General features: G+C 56.4%; 1 protein-coding gene across 1 annotated transcript in view; it reads left to right on the plus strand.

Annotated features, from left to right (window-relative positions):
- TBC1D2 (TBC1 domain family member 2) overlaps positions 1-17,877 on the plus strand; it is a 49,856-nt gene that overhangs the window by 864 nt on the left and 31,115 nt on the right. The window contains exons 2-4 of the mRNA XM_062206956.1: positions 2,635-2,776; positions 8,850-8,997; positions 14,383-14,513. Of these exons, the coding sequence (XP_062062940.1) occupies positions 2,635-2,776; positions 8,850-8,997; positions 14,383-14,513 (421 nt within the window). The remainder of the gene's footprint in view (positions 1-2,634; positions 2,777-8,849; positions 8,998-14,382; positions 14,514-17,877) is intronic.

The raw sequence follows: 17,877 nt of genomic DNA on the forward strand, positions 1-17,877 counted from the left end.
CATGTCTAAACTAGTGAGTACTGGATAAGTGTTAACACACTTGGGCACGGGGGTGACCGAACCAAGGTCGGAGCATTCCTGTCAAGAGGAGACGTCCCACAACTTAGTTGGAAAGACAGAGCTCAACTAAGAGATTGGTGTGGTTTGTTTTTTTTTTTTTTTTAGATTTATTTATTTGAACGAGTGACACGCAGAGAGAAAGAGAAAGACAGAGATCTTGTATCTGCTGGTTCACTCCACAAATGGCCACATGGCCAGGGCAGGGCCAGACCAAAACCAGGAGCCAGGAGCTCTATCTGGATCTCCTATGAGGGTGCCTGAGGCCCAGGCACCTGGGCCCTCTCCTGCTGCTTTCCCAGGTGTGTTGGGAAGCTGGATCACAGGTAGAGCAGCCAGGACTGCTCTGATGCGGGGTGTTGGCATCACAGGCAGTGGCTTAACCCCCTGTGCCACAACACCAGCCCCTGGGCTAAGAGTTGTGTGGGCATCGGAGAAAACTGGGCGAAGCAGTAGCACTCCCCTCCGCCACCCCCACTCCCACCTCCAGTTAACTGAGTGCAGGTTCTGTTCCCCTTACCCACTGGAGTTGGCTGGTTACCAGGCTGAGAGGCTCAGCTAAAATCTTGGAAACCAGGAATTTCAGTCCAGGAAAGGCATTCTGGAGGCCATGTGTGTCCCTGCACAGGGTGAGCGCTGTGCGCAAAGTCTCCTGTCACTTACTCTTTCAGTGAACACGTGTGCGGGTGGCTGTATGCTAGGCCCTAGGGTGTGGGGCCGAGTCAGCCCTGTCTGTGTCCCCCCAGATGGCTTACAGTCTGGTGGAGGAGACTGACAGGCACTTGGTGCCCACACTGACATGTTCTAGGGAGATGCTGTGCTGTCCATACCTGAGAAGTGTGACAGAGGGGTCATCCTGCCGAGTGGGAGGAGCTACCCAGAAGGGCTTCCTGGAGGAGGAGAGCACGGAGGCTTGAAAGAAGACACAGGTTTCTGATGATGGGAGGGAGAAGAGTACCCCAGGCCAAGGAGCCCCATGAGCAGCATGAGCAGGGATAGGAAGACGTGGGACAGCTGCCAGTGTGCGGGCAAGTCGCAGCAGCCAGGGGGCGTGGGGAGTGGGGAGGGGGGGCAAAGATGGAGCTGCAGAGCAGAGCCCGCAGTGATGGGGCTGGGGGCACTGGGCTTTGTCCCGTGGGCTAGAGAGCCTCAAGCCAGGAAGCGCTGGCAGATTCGAGTGTTTGGAAAGCCTGGTCTGGCTATCATGCAGGCACAGTCGGGAAGGCCGCCAGGAGGTGAGCAGGAGAGGCTGACGGCTGAGCTGGACGGCCGAGCTGGCCGTGGCTGGGGATGGCGGGGAAGTCGGCTGACTGCCTGGAGGGTGGTGCCTGGTGGGAGAGAACTGGGGGTGCAGAGCCCATGGCAGATCCAGGTGTGCCTCCTGCCCCAGCCGCTAAAATCCCAGGGGAACAGCTCACCACAGCCACTCCAGTGCCCAGCCCAGTCCCTCACCCAGGAGCAGGGAGGGAGGGAGTTCTTCCAGTAGGGGTAGGGGTCTGGCTGGAGCCCATCAGCGGTAATGTCCTGGGGAAGCCCTGGGAGGGGCTGAGACGCCCCAGGGAAAGTGCACGAAAGAGCAGACAGGCTGGTGGGCACCGGCTGATCTTACTGGTACCAGGTGCCAGGCTGCAGGCCCAGGGCACTCCTCGCCCAGGGACATCCTGAGAAGGAGCCTGCCCGAGCCTGCCCAAGCCTGCTGCTCTCCTGTGGCCTTGCTTGTGGGTAGCTCTAGGGGACTCCCCCCCCGACCCCCCACAAACACACCCAGCCAGCTGCCCGTCTTCAGCAGCCGCCCGCAGCCCGTCACATGCCTGCTGTCTGGAAGCCACAGTCTCTAGGCCGTTGGTTCCAACAGAGCTCAAGTCTGGACGTGGGAGACCCGGGTTCTGGGACTGACTCTACCGCCATATGCCTGGGCCACTTCAGAGCTTAGTTTCGCTGTCTGTCCAAAGGACCTATTATTCCTGGCTCATCCCCTCCTGGAAGATCCAGGAATGAGAGGATGTGAAAGTGAAAGTGGCTATTTGGCCCACCCACTGTTGGGACACCAGTGTTCAGCATCGATCATTATCTTATCAGGAGCGCCACAGCCCAGAAGGCCCCGCCACGTTGTCATCGTGTGCATGAGGCTTCCCAGCCCCTAGTCCTATCCGTGTTCAGAGCATCCCCAAAGCGGGAAGGATTGCCCCAACTCCCCCAGAACACAGCTGAGACCTGGAGGTGCCACACTGGGAAGAGAGTGGTCCAGGGCCTGCCCTCTCTCAGCACCTCCAGGTTCCTCTTTCCAGCCAGCAGGTTCTGAGCACCTACTGTATGTAGGGTACCATGCAGGCATGTCCCCTCCCTCATCACTTTGCAGCCTCATAACCACTCTGGGAGGCCCAGAGAGGCTGAGGATGCTCACCCGATTATCTTCTGTGGCCAGGAAGCACATGGTATTTCAGAGGTAGACAACCACCCAAGTGATCCTTTTTTCTGAGGAGAGAATTCCGAAGCCTCCCGTGACCTCCCCCACCCCCACGCCCGAGGCCGCCCTGCAGGTGCAGGGCCTTGCCAACTAATCCTTGTGCTTCTCAGGCCGCCACCAAGCAAGTGATGCTGTACTGGCTGCAGCAGCTGCAGATGAAGCGCTGGGAGTTCCACAACAGCCCGCCTGCACCTCCCGCCGTGCCCGATGCCGCCCTGGCTGGGAACGGGCCCGCCATGCACCTCGAGCTAGGTACCTGCTGGGCTGGCCTCCTGCCCACACCCCCAGCCTTCACCCTGCTGTCGGGAGTGAGCGGGAGGACGGGCAGAGAGCCAGGGACAGGACTCGGGGTTCCTGAGGGCAAGAATATGGGCTGCCTGGGGCCAATTCCTGATCCTGTGTGGCCTCAGACAAGTTGCTCAACATGTCTGAACTTCAGTTCCCTTTCCTGTGAAATGGGGTGAATCATTGCGCCTGCTTCTTAGATTTATTTAAGCCTCATAACTACACCTGCAGTGGTTAGGACAGTGCTGCAGGTTACCCGAGCCTGGAAATGTGCACCGCGGCTGTGATCACCAGGATGGGGAGATCTTAAGAAATGCAGCTCTTGGGACCAGCGCCGTGGCTCACTTGGTTAATCCTCCGCCCACGGCACCGGCATCCCATGTGGGCGCCGGGTTGTAGCCTGGGTTGCTCCTCTTCCAGTCCAGCTCTCTGCTATGGCCCAGGAAGGCAGTGGAGGATGGCCCAAGTGCTTGGGCCCCTGCACCTGCATGGGAGACCAGGAGGAAGCTCCTGGTTTGGGATCGGCATAGTTCCAGCCGTAGCAGCCATTTCAGGGGTGAACCAGTGGAAGGAAGACCTTCCTCTCTATCTGTCACATAAAGAAATAAAGAAATAAAAAATGAATTAAAAAAAAAAAAAAGAAATGCAGCTCTCTGGGGCCAGCACTGTGGCGTAGCGGGTACCTCTGCGCCCAACATGGGTGCCCGTTCGTGTCCCGGCTGCTGCATTTCCGATCCAGCTCCCTGCTAATGGGCATGGGAAAGCAGCAGAGGATGGCCCAAGTGCTTGGGCCCCTGCACCCACTTGGGAGACCTGAAAGAAGCTGCTGGCTTTGGCCTGGCCCAGTCCTGGCCATTGCAGTCATCTGTGGAGTGAACAAGCAGGTGAAATATTCTCTCTCTATAGATATAGATATAGATATAGATATAGATATAGATATAGATATAGATATAGATCCCCTTCTCTCTCCTTTGCCCAGAAAATTCCTGCTTACTCTCCACGGCCACCCTCCAGTGTCACTCCCTCCTCCCCGCAGCCTGGGGCCCTTGTGGGTTTTGCTGGCTGGACTTGGTGTGGGACCTCAGCGTTAGTTTGACGTCTCTGAGGCGGCCTCCATACTGTGATCTCATCCCCAGGGTCCTGGCCTGTCTCCACCCATTTCCTTGCTCTCTGGGTCCCCAGCCCCTGGTGTCCTGCTTGAGACAGTGGGTGTGTGTGTGGAGTGAGTGTGTGAACACCTGGAACTGCATCATTAGACAAGGAGGGGAACAGAGGGCGCTTAGCATGGTGCTCGGTGTCGTAATGGCACCACGTGTGTGGGCGTTCGCATACATATTCGATTCCTAGCCCAGCACCCGCAGGTGCGTGCTATTATAACGAGCGCTCCTTTCACTGCTGCTAGCAGCCATCCATCGGTTCTTCAGGCAGCCCTTTGGAAGTTTCTGTCTCTGCGCCTCTACTGCCCGCCTGCCAGGAAGCCAACCACGGCTGCATGGAAAACTACAGCCCCAGGTGGCGTAGTCACCCAGCGTCCGCCTCAGGCTGGAAGCCGGGGGAGACCCTCCCCGGTGTGTCTCGAAGGGACATGTGAGGAACTAGGCTGTCAGAAGCTGCCCTGGGGCCCTTTTGCCCAGCAGAGCTGGCCCACGTGCTTTGATTCCCTTCAGCACACGCGGCAGGGCCTCTCCTGGGCCAGCCCAGCCGTGGGTCTAGGCAGAGGGCGTGTGGTTGCCCCAGGGGCTGGGGTGCCAGTCACCAGAGGAGGACCCCGGCCCCTCCCGGAAGCAGGGCCCGTGTCGAAGCTGCCCCAGCCCACCTGGGAGTGGCGTGGGGAGCAAGCCGCCGGCCCTGGATTAGCCGCCTGGGGCCCGCCGCCCTCCTCTGCAGCCTCCACCCTTCCTGAGGAAGCAGGGCGGCCACGCCCAGAGCAGGGAAGACCTCCTGACCGGGTCTGACTTTGAGTCACGGCCTCCATCCTGTCCGGCGGGCGGCTTGCAGCTCGCCCTTGGGTAATCCGCACAGCCTGTCCCTTTGCTTTGAGCATTTACAGTTTTATTTTTACTTTACCTAAACGGGGGTCTCCACAGAGCTGAAAAAGATGAGAGGAAACCTGCAGATGTGTAATAATAACAGCTTGTTGCTAAAGTAGGCTGTCATTTACAAGGGGCTTTTATAAATGTATATCGTCATCAAAGTGCGCTCCTGCTGTACCCTTCACCTGCACTACCTTACTCACCCTGCACGCAGTCTTTTCTTCTTAAGGTTTATTTATTTATTTGAGTGGCAGAGAGGGAGAGAGAGTGAGAACTTCCATCCGCTGGCTTATTCCCCAAATGGCTGCAGAAGCCAGGAGCCTGGCATTCCATCCAGGGCTCCCACTTGGGAACAAGGGCCCAAGCGCTTGGGCCATCTTCCTCTGCCTACCCAGGAGGAGCAGGGAGCTGGATTGGAAGTGGAACAGCAGACACTCGATCAGTACTGCGATATGGGGTACTGCCACTGCAAGCAGCTTAGCCCTGCTGTGTCACAATGCCAGCCCCTCAAAGAAAAAATTTTAATTTCTATGAGAGGCAGAGAGAGAGACACAGAGCTCCCACCTGCTGGCTCACCTCCCAGATGCCCAAAAAGGCCGGGCCTGGGTCAGGAGCATGCTGGAACTCCATCGTGTCTCCCACGTGGGAGGCAGGAGCCCAGCTGCATGGGCTGTCACGCTGCCGCTCAGGGTGCAGATTGATGGGAGCTGGGACTGAACCCCGGCACTCCAACGTGGGATGCATGTATGCAAGGTGACTTCTTAGGCACCAGGCCCAGTGCCCAGACAGCAATCACAGGGCAGTGTTAGTCCCATTTTGCAGAAGACGCAAGTGAGGCTTGCTGGTAAGACAGTTCCCGTGGTGAGATTCAGCCCTTACTCTGCAGCCTCACAGCCCCCTTCCAGAGCTGAGGGGGCAGCCAGCTGTCATCCCAAGCCCTCCGGGGAAGCAGCGCCCTCTTGGGCCAGAGCCTTTCTTGTCCAGGTAGTGACCCTGCCCTGGGGCTCAGGCCAAAGGAGAATTACAAGTAGATGTTTTATGTGATCCCTCGCTGAGGGCATTCCTCCAGCCTGGATAGAGGAAGCTCGTGCTTGGGGTCATCAATTCAGGTTCTAAAGGAAGTGCGGGTCTCACCCAGGCATGGCTGTCCTGTGCCACCTACCCCTGCGCAGCCCTTTGCACAGGGAGCGTGTGCCTTCCTGGGCAGCCCCTCTCGTGTCGGTAGGACCAGCCTGTTAGAGAGGCTGCTCTGCTGAGCCGTGCGGTTCGTGGAGAATGAAATACCACGGAGCTGCTCTGTGCGTCTCTCACTGTGCCTGACACCTGCTGGCTGGGACGTCAGCCTCAAAACTCGCCCTGTCCCAGCTGTGCTGTTTCCTGAGTGGTACAACAGCCTGTGGTGACATCAAGCCCGCAAGCTATACAAATCGGGGGATCTCAGACCACAGGTTACAGGGAAACACGGGGGGGGGGGGGTGAGAGAAATCTTAGAAAAACGACGATCACTTTATTTCCTCTGAATGAGAAAGACTTAGAGATGGTTAGAGTGCCGATGTGCAAGAAAATCTTACTTGTTTTGATTTAGTTTAACGTCTGGAATAAGGACTACTTTGCAAGCCATCCAGACTGTGGGCTTTATGTTTTCCAAACATTTTCATAAACTTTAACTCCTAAAGAATCAGGTAAACAGTATCCTTCCTGTTTCATTTTCTTCTGCTTTTTAAGATTTATTTGAAAGACAGTTACAGAGAGGGGGACGGGTGAGGAGGGAGAGAGGGGGAGAGAGAGAGATCTACCGTCTGCTGGTTCACGTCTCGAATGCTCACAATAGCCAAGCTGGGCCAGACTGAAGCCAGGATCAGAAGTGGAGTAGCTGGGACTCGAATCAGTGTTCATATGGGATGCAGGCTGAGGCTTAACCTGCTGTGACGGCACCAGCCCCTTCCTGTTTTTGCTTTAATGATTTTCAACTGGGTCACAGCACTCTCCCCATCAAAACTGGTCTTGGCCTCAGATCTTCCAACCAAAGCTCTGCATGTCCAGCCAGCTAAGATCCAGCCTGTTAACTGTACCCCGTCTCCTTTGGCCTTCCCAGCCCTGTCTCCCCAGGCCCCTCCCAGCTTGCTCAGCTAGGATCTGGAATCCTCACTGTTGCCTCTACCTACACTTTGCGTGGAAAAGAGTCCTTCCTTGTTCCTCCCACAGGTCCAAAGCCCCTCCTCCAGGAAGCCTTCCCTACCTTGACTTAGAAGGTCTCTCTCTCCGCCTCCCAGAACTGCCCACCCACGTTCCCGTGGTGTGCGCTTGCCCTGCCCTGCTCCTCGGGCGGGGGCTGCCTACGGCTGTGATTCATCCCACTTTCCGCAGCCCCACAGGAAGCCGCAGGTGGACACCAGTGTGAGTTTAGGGAGGCAGGACCTCAGGAGGATGGCTTCTGGTGTTGCGCAGTCCAGGCCCCCGCCGGTCTGATGGAGCCCGTTAGGACTAACAAGGGGACCATCGGCCGTTGTTGCCACGATTGCGAGCTTTATTCTCGTAGGTAGGTTGGGCAGCTCCCCGTGGCCCCCAGCACGGAAAGAGCACACAAGTCAATCTCCACCCCCTCCAAGGGGGCTGTGGAAGGGAAGCGTCTGCCCCCTCTGGGACTCGGGCTGGCACGGGGCGGGGGGGTGGGGGGGGCAGCGTTCTGTCCTGTCAGTGGTCCTGTTCCTTTTGCATTCGCTGTGACACTCAGGGTCGCCTCTGAGTGTGTCACCCCTCTCTCTTACTCTGTAAATTCTGACTCCTTGGCCTGGAAACCCTCCTTCATGTGAACCACTAGGACGTCACTCACTGTAGAAGAGTCACTGTTGGGGCAGAACATTTGGGAAAAAGGAAAGCTGAAGAGACGGTGCCAGAGTTGCGTCAGCCAGAGGCAGCTGGTGTGGACCTACGGTCTGGCCCTCCCCGTCTGGTTTAACCACAGTTCACGTGGTACAATCATGCAGAACTTCTCACTTTGCTTTCTGGTGTTCCGTGTTGTGGCCATAACATCCCCCGTGTGCTTTTGTTGTTGTTTAAAGATTTATTTATTTATTTGAAGGGGAGAGAGACAGAGAAAGATCTTCCATCCTCTGGTTCACTCCTCAAATGGCCACAGTGGTGTTGGCTGGGCCAGGCTGAAGCCAGGAGGCCAGAGCTCCATGTGGTTCTTGCACATGAGTGGCAGAGACCCAAGCACTTGGGCCATCTTCTGTTGCTTGCCCAAGCACATGAGCAGGCAGCTAGGTTGGAGGCAGAGCAGCAGCTCTGCACTGATACGGAGAGATGGCACTGCAGGATGTTGAGCCTGTTGCACAACATGGGCCTCTTCCTGTGCTTTAACCTCTCTTTATAAACTTCTATTTTTTTTTTTTTGATGAATGCATTCTTTTTCTGCCTATAAATGGAATCTATGCTTCCTATAGAAAGTTTGGAAACCTAAGTCAAGTATGGTGGGAGTAGCCTGCTGACTTCTGATCCCTCCCTGTGTTGCATCACTGCTGTTAAGGTCGCAGAGTGTATTTCTTTGAGGCTTTTTCTATACCATTGGCTCATTTTTTCCCTGTGGACTTTCCCACTTAGTGTCATATCCCGTGCATGTACCCCGTGTTCCTAAGCGTTCTTCACCGACATTGTCTCAATGGCTGAGTAATATTGCGTTGTCTGAAGGCATCGTGATTCGCCTCGCCTCTCCCCAGGCTTTGAGATCGGAGGCTGCTGCAAACATTGCTGGGATGACCTTTGTGGCACGGTGTGTCCACGTTTCAGGTTGCTTCAGGACAGACTCCTAGATGTAGAATTAGCTGGAGGTCTGCACAGATGTACAGCGTCCCCGGGAGGGCCTCGGCCGTGCCGGCTGCAGAGCTGTGGCTGGAAGGCGCCTGTTGAGCTTACAGGGCCAGGCCTGCTCCCAGATGGCCTGGGCGGCAGCATCCCAGTGGCCAGTCTTTTCCGGGGGATTGACTGCCCTTTCCTTTGTTCCCCAGAGCAAGAGGAGACGGAGCTGGAGGAGTTCTTGTGCCCCGTGAAGACGCCCCCTGGGTTCGTGGGGGCGGCTGCTGCCTTGCAGCCTGCCCCCGCCTTGCCCTCTGCCCTTCAGAATCTTTCCCTCAAGCACCTGGGAACTGAAATACAGTAAGTGCCCACGGGCCCGGGCTGCCCCAGCAGCTCCTTCTGTGGAGTGTGTCTGGGTGTGGTTCCCCTGCAGGGAGGAGCCAGGGGAGGGGGAGGGGCTTTATTTTCAATTAATTAGGCTGTGACTGTACTTTAAAAAAGTATTTGAGAGGCAGAGAAATGCAGGCAGAGAGACAGCCCCCCACTGTTGATCCTGCAAATGCCTGCAACCTTCAGGAAGTCGAAGGTGAAAACCAGGAACTCCATTCGGGTGTCCCACGTGGGTGGCAGGGACCCTGGGCCATCACCTGCTGCCTCCCAGAGCGCACGTTAGCAGGAAGCTGGAAGCGGGAGTGGACTCATGCAGGCACTCCGATATGGGACGCAGGCATCCCCAGCAACGCCTCAACCACGGCACCACACACCCGCACCTGGCTGGGCTTCAGGGAAGCCGGAACCTCTTAGAAGGCAGAAGAGACACTCGCGGAATCTGGACCGGGGGCCTGCCCGTGTGTGACTCGGGCACAGGATCTCCCTCTGCTGGCTTCCACGTTCGACTTTGCGTGGGTATGGCCTTACCAAAAGAGAAGCAGGTTTTAGGGAAGAGATAATGAGTGTCTTTCAGAGCCTGGAGCCCGGGAGAGAGGTCAGGAGAAGGGAGGCCTGAGGGGTGTGGGGCGTGGCTGATCCGCCCAGGGCAAGTGGGCAAGGAGAGGACCTGCAGGGGATCACTGGGAGGAAGAGGGCGCGCTGGGAGCCTGTCGCAGACAGGAGGCCGGAGGAGCCCAGCCCTGCAGCCAGCAGGCCTCCAGGGCCATCTCACCGAGACCAGGGCGGGGCCATGCCTGACAGAGGCCACAGCAACAGAAGCGGAGCATGAAAAGGCAGAAACCGAGAAAGGAAGGAAGTGTCCGAGGATCCATCTGTCACTTCCCCACTGTCACTGTAACAGCCACAGAAAACGTGAGGCAACCCCACAAGGGACGTGCCCCGCGCCGCAGGGAGCCCCGGCTGAGGCCCGCGGGGAGCAGAGCTGCCTGTGTGACCGGCGGCCTTCGCCCTGGCCGCTCGCGAGCTCCTCCTGGTGTTGCTGTGGGCACAGGTCATGCTCAGGGCTTCCTGGGCACTGCATATACTCTTGTTGGGCAAAGTGTGAAGTGGTACTGACTCGTGGTTAAGTTAAACCCCGGAGCCGGGCATCCAGGGCTGATGGTCCACACCCCTCTTGCTAGTCTGTGGTTTCGGGTACCTACCTCTGTCCAGCAGGGTGATAACAGCGCTTACCCCCCGGGCCGCTTTGAGAGTTAAAGGAGCAGAGCTCATGATGGTGTTTAACCTGGGACCTGGCCCGTGCAAGGGCCCGACCAGTGTTTGCTGCGGACATGTTCGTCATCCCCATGGCAACGTGGAAAGCGAAGCTCGGGAGGATGGCTGGCTGGCCCCAGGCTGTGCTTCCAGAACAAGTCTCTATGTCTGCTGCCCCCGTGCTGGCCACGCCTTCCAGACCTGGAGGTGACTCCATGCAGGAAAAGGCCCGTGAACTGCTCCAAGAAGTGTTGCATTTGTGAAATGGAGGTGCCTCTTCCACCCAGTGGCCTAGTGGGGTGGTGGTCACCTGAGCTGTTCAGAAGGCAGGGCGCCCTGTGGCAGAGGAGCTGTGTGCTAGGCCTTGGAAGGCCCTTTGCTGCACGGAAGTCGGGGTTCCTGTGCTCCCCCCAAGCCCCAGAGGTGACAGAACCCCGGGACGTGTTGGGGAGGCAGTCCCTGACAAAGGGAGGTGTGGGCAGCAGTGACGGTCAACCTGCCCATCCCAAGCCGCAGACTGTAGGAGTGTGCCCCTCCCCTGGGTCCCTCTCCAACCCCGTGGCTTGTGGCTTGCGAAACCCACGTGACTGGGCTCAGTGCAGTGACGTTCAGCAAATGGTGGCACCCATCGTGACTGTGATTATTCTCTGCAGTGTGACCACCACTGTTGTTAGGTAGCAGTAGTGTGGCCTGGGAAAGGCCCTTCATAAAACGACCTTAGCAACAACGGAGGAAAGAGAATTAGAGACCATATTGCAAGGCCTGGTGCTGGGCGAGCTGAGCTCTGATGGTGTCTCTGCTCTCAATTTAACCGAGGCAAAGATCTTTCCTTCTGTCAGAGAGCTGTACCTTCTGTGAAAGTACAGTCTCATTCTTCTCTTACTTAGGACCCAACCATACCCTCCCCCACCCCCCAAAAAAATAAATAACAGGCCTTGTCTTAAAACTAAGGTTCAGATCAAATGGTGGTTCTTTGAGAAGATCCAAATAGCTGACAACCCTTTAGCTGGATGGACCAAGGCAAGAGAGAAGACTCAAATTATTCAAGTCGGGGACCGGCGCTGTGGCATAGAGGATAAAGCTACCACCTGCAGCACTGGCATCTCATATGGGTGCTGGTTTGAGTCCTGGCTGCTCCACTTCCGATCCAGCTCTCTGCTATGGCCTGGGAAAGCAGTAGAAGATGGGCCAGGTCCTTGGACCTCTGCACCCACATGGGAGACCTGGAAGAAGCTCCTGGCTCCTGGCTTCGGATCAGCTCAGCTCTGGCCATTGTGACCATCTGGGGAGTGAACCAGCAGAATGGAAGACTCTCTCTGGCTCTACCTCTCTCTGTAACTCTTTCAAATAAAATAAATTTAAAAAAAAAAGAAGTTAAAAAAAAATTCAAGTCAGGAACAAAAGAGGGGACAGAACTACCCACCTTACGGAAATGAAAAGCGCTGCAAGGGAATACTGCAGACAGCTGCCTGCCAGCAAAGCTGATCGCTCAACTGGAACGGGAAAACTCCTAGAAAGGCCCCCATCACTGACACTGACTCGAGAAGAAGGAGAAATCTGTAGACATCTAGTGAATGGTAGAGACTGAGTGAGTCATCAGGAAGCTGCCCACAAAGAAAACTTCAGGACCAGAGGGTTTTTCCCGGTACAGGTACAGGGAGATGGTGTGGTATTGGTACAGCAGTGAAGTGCTGCTCAGGACGTGCTCATTCCATATCAGGGGGCCTGGGTTCGAGTCCTGGCCCTGCTCCCGGTTCCAGCTTCCTGCTGTTGGGTCCTTGGGAGGCAGTAGGTGATGGCCCAAATACTTGGGTCCCTGCCACCCATGTGGGAGACCCAGGTTGGAGTTCGCAGCTCCTGGCTTTAGGCTGGTTCGCCCCTGATGGTTGCAGGCATTTGGGGAGTGAACCAGGGATGGAAGAACAATCTCTCTCTCTCTCTCTCTCTCTTTCTTCCCCCCCCTCCCTCCCTCCCTCCTTCCCTCCTTCCCTCTCTCTCTCTCTCTCTCTGTCACCGCCTTTCAAATAAATGGAAACTTAAAGGGGGGGGAGGGGAAGGAAGAGATGTACCCTGTCTCTGTGGGCGAATAGGGGATGGAGGGAGGGCGTGCGTATTTGCTGAACAGCAGTCTAGCCTGTACCTTCACCTTCCTCTTTACTTCCCACTTGCATTTCAGCTCCTTTTTCATGTCTAGTCCCTGGGGGTTTGCTTTTTCTGGGACCTGAGCTAGGGGTTGCCCAGCCCCCAGGGGTTTGTGAAGAGGAGGTTTGCAGAGTCGTTTGCCCTCCGTCTTGCTGGAGGGAGTCTTCAGACACAGGGCTTCTGTAATGAGGCCAGGGCTGCCACACAGGGCTGCCACACGTCTTCCCTTTTAACCACACTGGTGCTGCCAGTTCAGTAAATGCGCTCCTAGTGTGAGGTTTTCTAGCTGTTTGCCATGGAATACAATAAGATACACTTTTTAAAAAAGATTTATTTTATTTGAAAGTCAGAGTTACAAAGAGAAGGAGAGAGACAGGGAAATCCTCCATCCTCTGGTTCACTCCACAGATGGCTGCAATGGCCGGTCTGAAGCCAGGAGCCAAGAGCTTCTTCTGGGTTTCCCTCATGGGTACGAGGACTTGGGCCATCTTCCGCTGCTTTTCCAGGCACATTACCAGGGAGCTGGGTCGGAAGTGGAGCGTCTGGGACCCCAACAGCGCCCATAGGGGATGCCAGCACTGCAGGTGGCCCTCTACACCACAGCACCAGCCTGATATACATTTTTTGGGTTGTTATAGCTCAAATGCGCACCTGAGTAAAATACTCACCCTTTTAAGAGGGGTCCACTCTGGTGTTTGTTTTCAAGTACTGCTCAGTGTGCCGAGCTGACCTCACAGCCCGCAATTTGACACAGTGGCCTGGCGAGCCTCTTCACTCGTGTTCTCTTCCCTGCTGCCGTCTGTCTCCTTGAACCCCTTTGCGAAGGAAGACAAACTCGTTGAGCTGTCTCCTCATCCTGCTCCTTCTGAACTTGTCTGTGGCCTGTGGTGCCAGGCTGGTGCCAGGCTGGCCTTTGGTGCTCCCTAGTTCTTTCCTATAAAGCCAACATCTGCAGAGCCTGGGCCCTAGGCACACGCCACCCCATACCAAGCACCAGCCGCACACAGAGAAATTAGTGCCCAGTTCTTATAGCCATGGTGCCGGGAGGCGCAGGCTGGACAAGTACCCATCCAACCTGCAGTGCGGGCGCCTTGGAGGCTGTGAGATGGTTGGTGATGGCCAAAGAGAGGACAGACATGATCTGGAAAGGAGCACGGGGAAGGAAGGACGCCATGAGATGTTTGCAACCTAGAGAAGCAGGGAGCCAATTTTGGGCTTTTAAAAATGTTTATTTACCGATTTTCATCTCTTGAAAGGCAAGGAGAGAGAGAGAGGTCTTCTATCCTTCTGTGAACTCAATGCCTGTAGCAGCCACGGCCGGGCCAAGCCAAAACCAGGAGCCTGGAACTCCATGCGGGTCTCCCACGTGGGTGGCAGGGGCCCAAGCACTTGAGCCTTCATCTGCTGCCTCCCAGGATGCATTAGCAGGGAGCTGAATCAGAAACAGAGCAGCCGGGACTCAAACCAGGCACTGGAACATGAGATGTGGGTGTCCCAGGTGGTGGCTTAACCCCCTGCACCACAACGACCACCCGCACTGGTGGTTTGTGAGCCCAGATGGTTAGAAGGTAGAAGACCAGATAGAGACTTCGAGAAAGTGAGCTCGCCGATCCATTCTGCGTTCACTGCACCTGCCTCAGTGTTCAGCACGGCCTGCTTTTCAGACTCTGTTCCGGGTGTTCTGGCTGCATCAGTGAGCGGAACAGAGCGGCCCCGCTGCACCCGTGGAGCTTGTATTCCAGCAGCAGGGTTGGGAGCGAGGGAGGCCAGCTTGTGTTGGTTAGAAGCAGCTTAGTGTGTGGCGGGGGTAAGTGAGAAGAGGACTGGGTGTGGCATGCAGGGGGCCCGGAGACCACCTGGGACAACTGGGGTTGTGGGGGTGAGGCCTGATCTCCAGCAGAGGCACCAGGATGGGCGGGGGGGGGCTGTCAGCCTGATGCTGCTCTGTTCTCCGTTCAGGAACACGGTGCACAACATCCGTGGCAACAAGCAAGCCCAAGGAACAGGCCACGGCTGTCCAGGGGAGGAGTCACAGAACGGGGAGCCTCAGCGGGAGGAGCGGCCCTCGGTCCCTGACCCCAGCGCCCCAGGTGAGGTCTGTGTGGCTCTGAGCTACCCTCAGAGACCAGCCTGTTGGCACTGGAATGAGTGCCCTCTCTCACAAACCGGCACGCTGCGTGCGTGCGGGCACGCCCCTTGGTGTTTGTGGCTACTGTAACAGATTACCGTAGACCGAGTGGCCAATACAGCAGACATTTCCAGCAGCTGTGTGGTACCTGGGAAGTTCAAGATCAAGGGGCTGGCAGGTTCCATGTCTGTTGAGGCTCTCTCGGTGGCCTGCAGATGGCTGCCTTCTTGCCATGCACGCACACAGCTGCAAATGAGAGCTCTGGGCTCTTCCTCTTCTGAGGGCGCTCATCCTCTCAGTGGGACCCCACCCTCAGGACCTCGTCTATGTCTACCCCCCCCGGGGGGGCCCCACCTCCTAATACCGTTGCATTGAGGATCGTGGCACCTGTATCGGCTGGGGGTTGGGACGCGCACCTCCAGTCTCTGGTCGTGAGTCGGGGGTGGAATCGTCAGCTCACCCCTGAGTCTCCAGCGGGGAGGAGCAGTGCTCTTCTTAAACAACTGTAGGACGTGGCCAAGCCTGCCGTGTGAGCACTTGCAGGTGCACAGCGCAGCGCACGGAGTGTGTTCTCACCGCCCGTCCCCAGAACTTGCTCCTCTTCCCAAACTCAAACTCTCAGCCAGAGCTCGCAAAACAGCCGGTGCTCTGGGATCTAGTCCCGGTCAGGGCGCTGGATTCTGTCCTGGTTGCTCCTCTTCCAGTCCAGCTCTCTGCTGTGGCCCGGGAGTGCAGTGGAGGATGGCCCAAGTGCTTGGGCCCTGCACCCGCATGGGAGACCAGGAGAAGCTCCTGGCTTTAGATTGGTGCAGCGCGCCTGCAACAGCAGCCATTTGGGGGGTGAACCAATGGAAGGAAGACCTTTCTCTCTGTCTCTCTCTCTCACTGTCTAACTCTCTGCCTGTCAAAAAAAAAAAAAAAAAAAAAAAACCTCTCAAAACAATAAAGGGAAACGTTTTCCTCGGTTTGATCTTTTTTAACTTGTAAGGAAAAGGTATTTGAAAATTGCCTTTCTGGGGTGAATGGAATCAGATCTGATGTGGAGCACCCAACCAGTCAGTCTACTAGTTTGTCATTTCCCACAGCGTGAGTGGCCCACATTATCATGGTTTTGACTTCCGTGGAATTGGCGCTGGTGGCCTCGGAACATATTTTAACTCAGAAGCAGTCAGGAGAGAACTGGCGAAGGCAGCCCTGTGGGGTCTTCCTGGGACGGGGATGCCCCCCGGGCTGGGTGGAAGGGACACTGGGATAGGCACCCCTTTGAGTAGTCAGTGCCCAGTAGGGTCCCCCAAGATCACAGCGTGCCGTCCAGGAGGCCCGGGGTGTGTCGAGTCAATGGCAGTAATTACGGGCTGCGGCTGCACAAACCCCTTCTTCTTTTGTGACTGCTTTATTAAGGTGAAATTCGTCTGCCGGACAACTCCCCCACTTGAATGTTGAGTTCAGTGGCCTCCAGTGTGTGCCCAGAGTTGGGCAGCCGCCACCATGACACTTTGAGAACAACTGTATTGCCCCTCAAAGAGGCCCTGCACCCCTTAGCCATCAACCTGCAAGGCCCATCTGGTCCCAGCCCTGCACAATGGCTGATCACTTCCTGTGTCAGATGAGCCCATGCTGTAGGCCTCCTGCGACAAGAGCACACCATGTGGCCCTGTGTGTCTGGCTTCCCGCACTCTGCGCGATCTCTCATCTCCTGCATGGGCACCACGCACATCCCAGCAGCTGCAGATGTATGGACTCTTGTCATCCCCACTGATAAATGAGGAAACTGAGGCATGGAAACAAGAGACAGCCCACTCACAGCCCCACAACAAGCGACAGGGCCAGGATTCCGGGCAAGCCGTGTAGCCCCATCCTGCTGTCGACCTGAGATGCTCATTTTCCCATCTGTGTCTTTATTGTCACGAAACTTTGTCCACAACACCCCCCCCCCCCAACACACACACACACACACACACCTCACAATAAAGCAGATCCAGGCAAGGTGGTGGCAGGACTGGAAGTTGGGGTGCTCCTCTGCACCCCAGCCAGCCCTTGAGGGCGCACACAGTGTGAAATATCGGCACTGATCAAAAACCACTGCCTTAGGCCTCTTTTTCTCCATCCATAAAATGGGCACAGTGGTCCCTTGCCGCCATCCTCAGAGGTGGTGGAGAGGGGGCAGCAGGGCCGCTCCTCTGAGCTCTGCTGTCCGCTTTGTGCCTGGTAAGACTAGACCGCCCTGGGTCTGGAAGGCCACTCTGCTCTGGTGCGGAGCGAGGCCGAGGATTCTGGTTCTGTCCTCCACTGTTCAGCACTGTCTGCCAGCCCTCAGCCCGATCTCCAGAGAAGATGCTCGTCCAGTCCTTCCTCCAACCCCTGCCAGACCCCTTCCCTGGGGTGAGCTTTTTTTTTTTTTTTTTTGGTACAGAGCTACATAGTGAACATTTGAGGCTTTCTGGGCCTTTGCATCTCCTCTCGGTTGCAGGTACTCAGCTGTGTCTTTGCAGAGTGAAAGCAGCCGTAGGCAATAAATGTGTGGACAAATGGGTGCAGCTGGATTCCAATAAAATTTATTTACAAAGCAGATTGTGGGCAGGGTTTGGCCTGCAAACTAAAGGCTCCGGAACCTTGCTCTAGAAGAAATAAAAGGACTCTGCAGCCTTGCAGCAATCAACTGTAGGAAATATGTCTCCTGATTAGCAAATAAGGGTGGGAGCTATCCTCTGATGCAGAGTCCAGAGATGCGTGCCACGCTCCCACCAGCAGACAGGTGTAGAGGCTGGCATCGTGACGGGGGGGTACACCTGCAGTGCCAGCATCCCGTATTGGAGCCCCGGTTCTTTTTTTTTTTTTTTTTTTTTTGACAGGCAGAGTGGACAGTGAGAGAGAGAGACAGAGAGAAAGGTCTTCCTTTTCCGTTGGTTCACCCCTCAGTGGCCACTGTGGCCGGCGTGCTGCTGCACTGATCAGGAGCCAGGTGCTTGTCCTGGTCTCCCATGCAGGTGCAGGGCCCAAGCACTTGGGCCATCCTCCACTGCACTCCCGGGCCACAGCAGAGAGCTGGACTGGAAGAGGAGCAACCGGGACTAGAACGCCGGGGTGCCGGCGCTGCAGGCGGAGGATTAGCCTAGTGAGCTGCGGCGCCGGCCAGAGTCCCGGTTCTTGAGTCCCAGCTGCTCTGCTTCCAATCCAGCGAATGCATCTGGGAAGGTAGCAGAAGGTGACCCGAGTCCTTGGGCCCCGGACATCCACATGGGAGACCTAGCTTCAGCCTTACCCAGCCCCAGCTGTTGCTGCTATCTTTGGGGAGGGATCCACTAGATGGAAGATTGATCTCTGCT

The sequence above is a fragment of the Lepus europaeus genome, chromosome 12, assembly GCF_033115175.1.
Source record: "Lepus europaeus isolate LE1 chromosome 12, mLepTim1.pri, whole genome shotgun sequence".
Classification (NCBI taxonomy): Eukaryota; Metazoa; Chordata; class Mammalia; order Lagomorpha; family Leporidae; genus Lepus; species Lepus europaeus.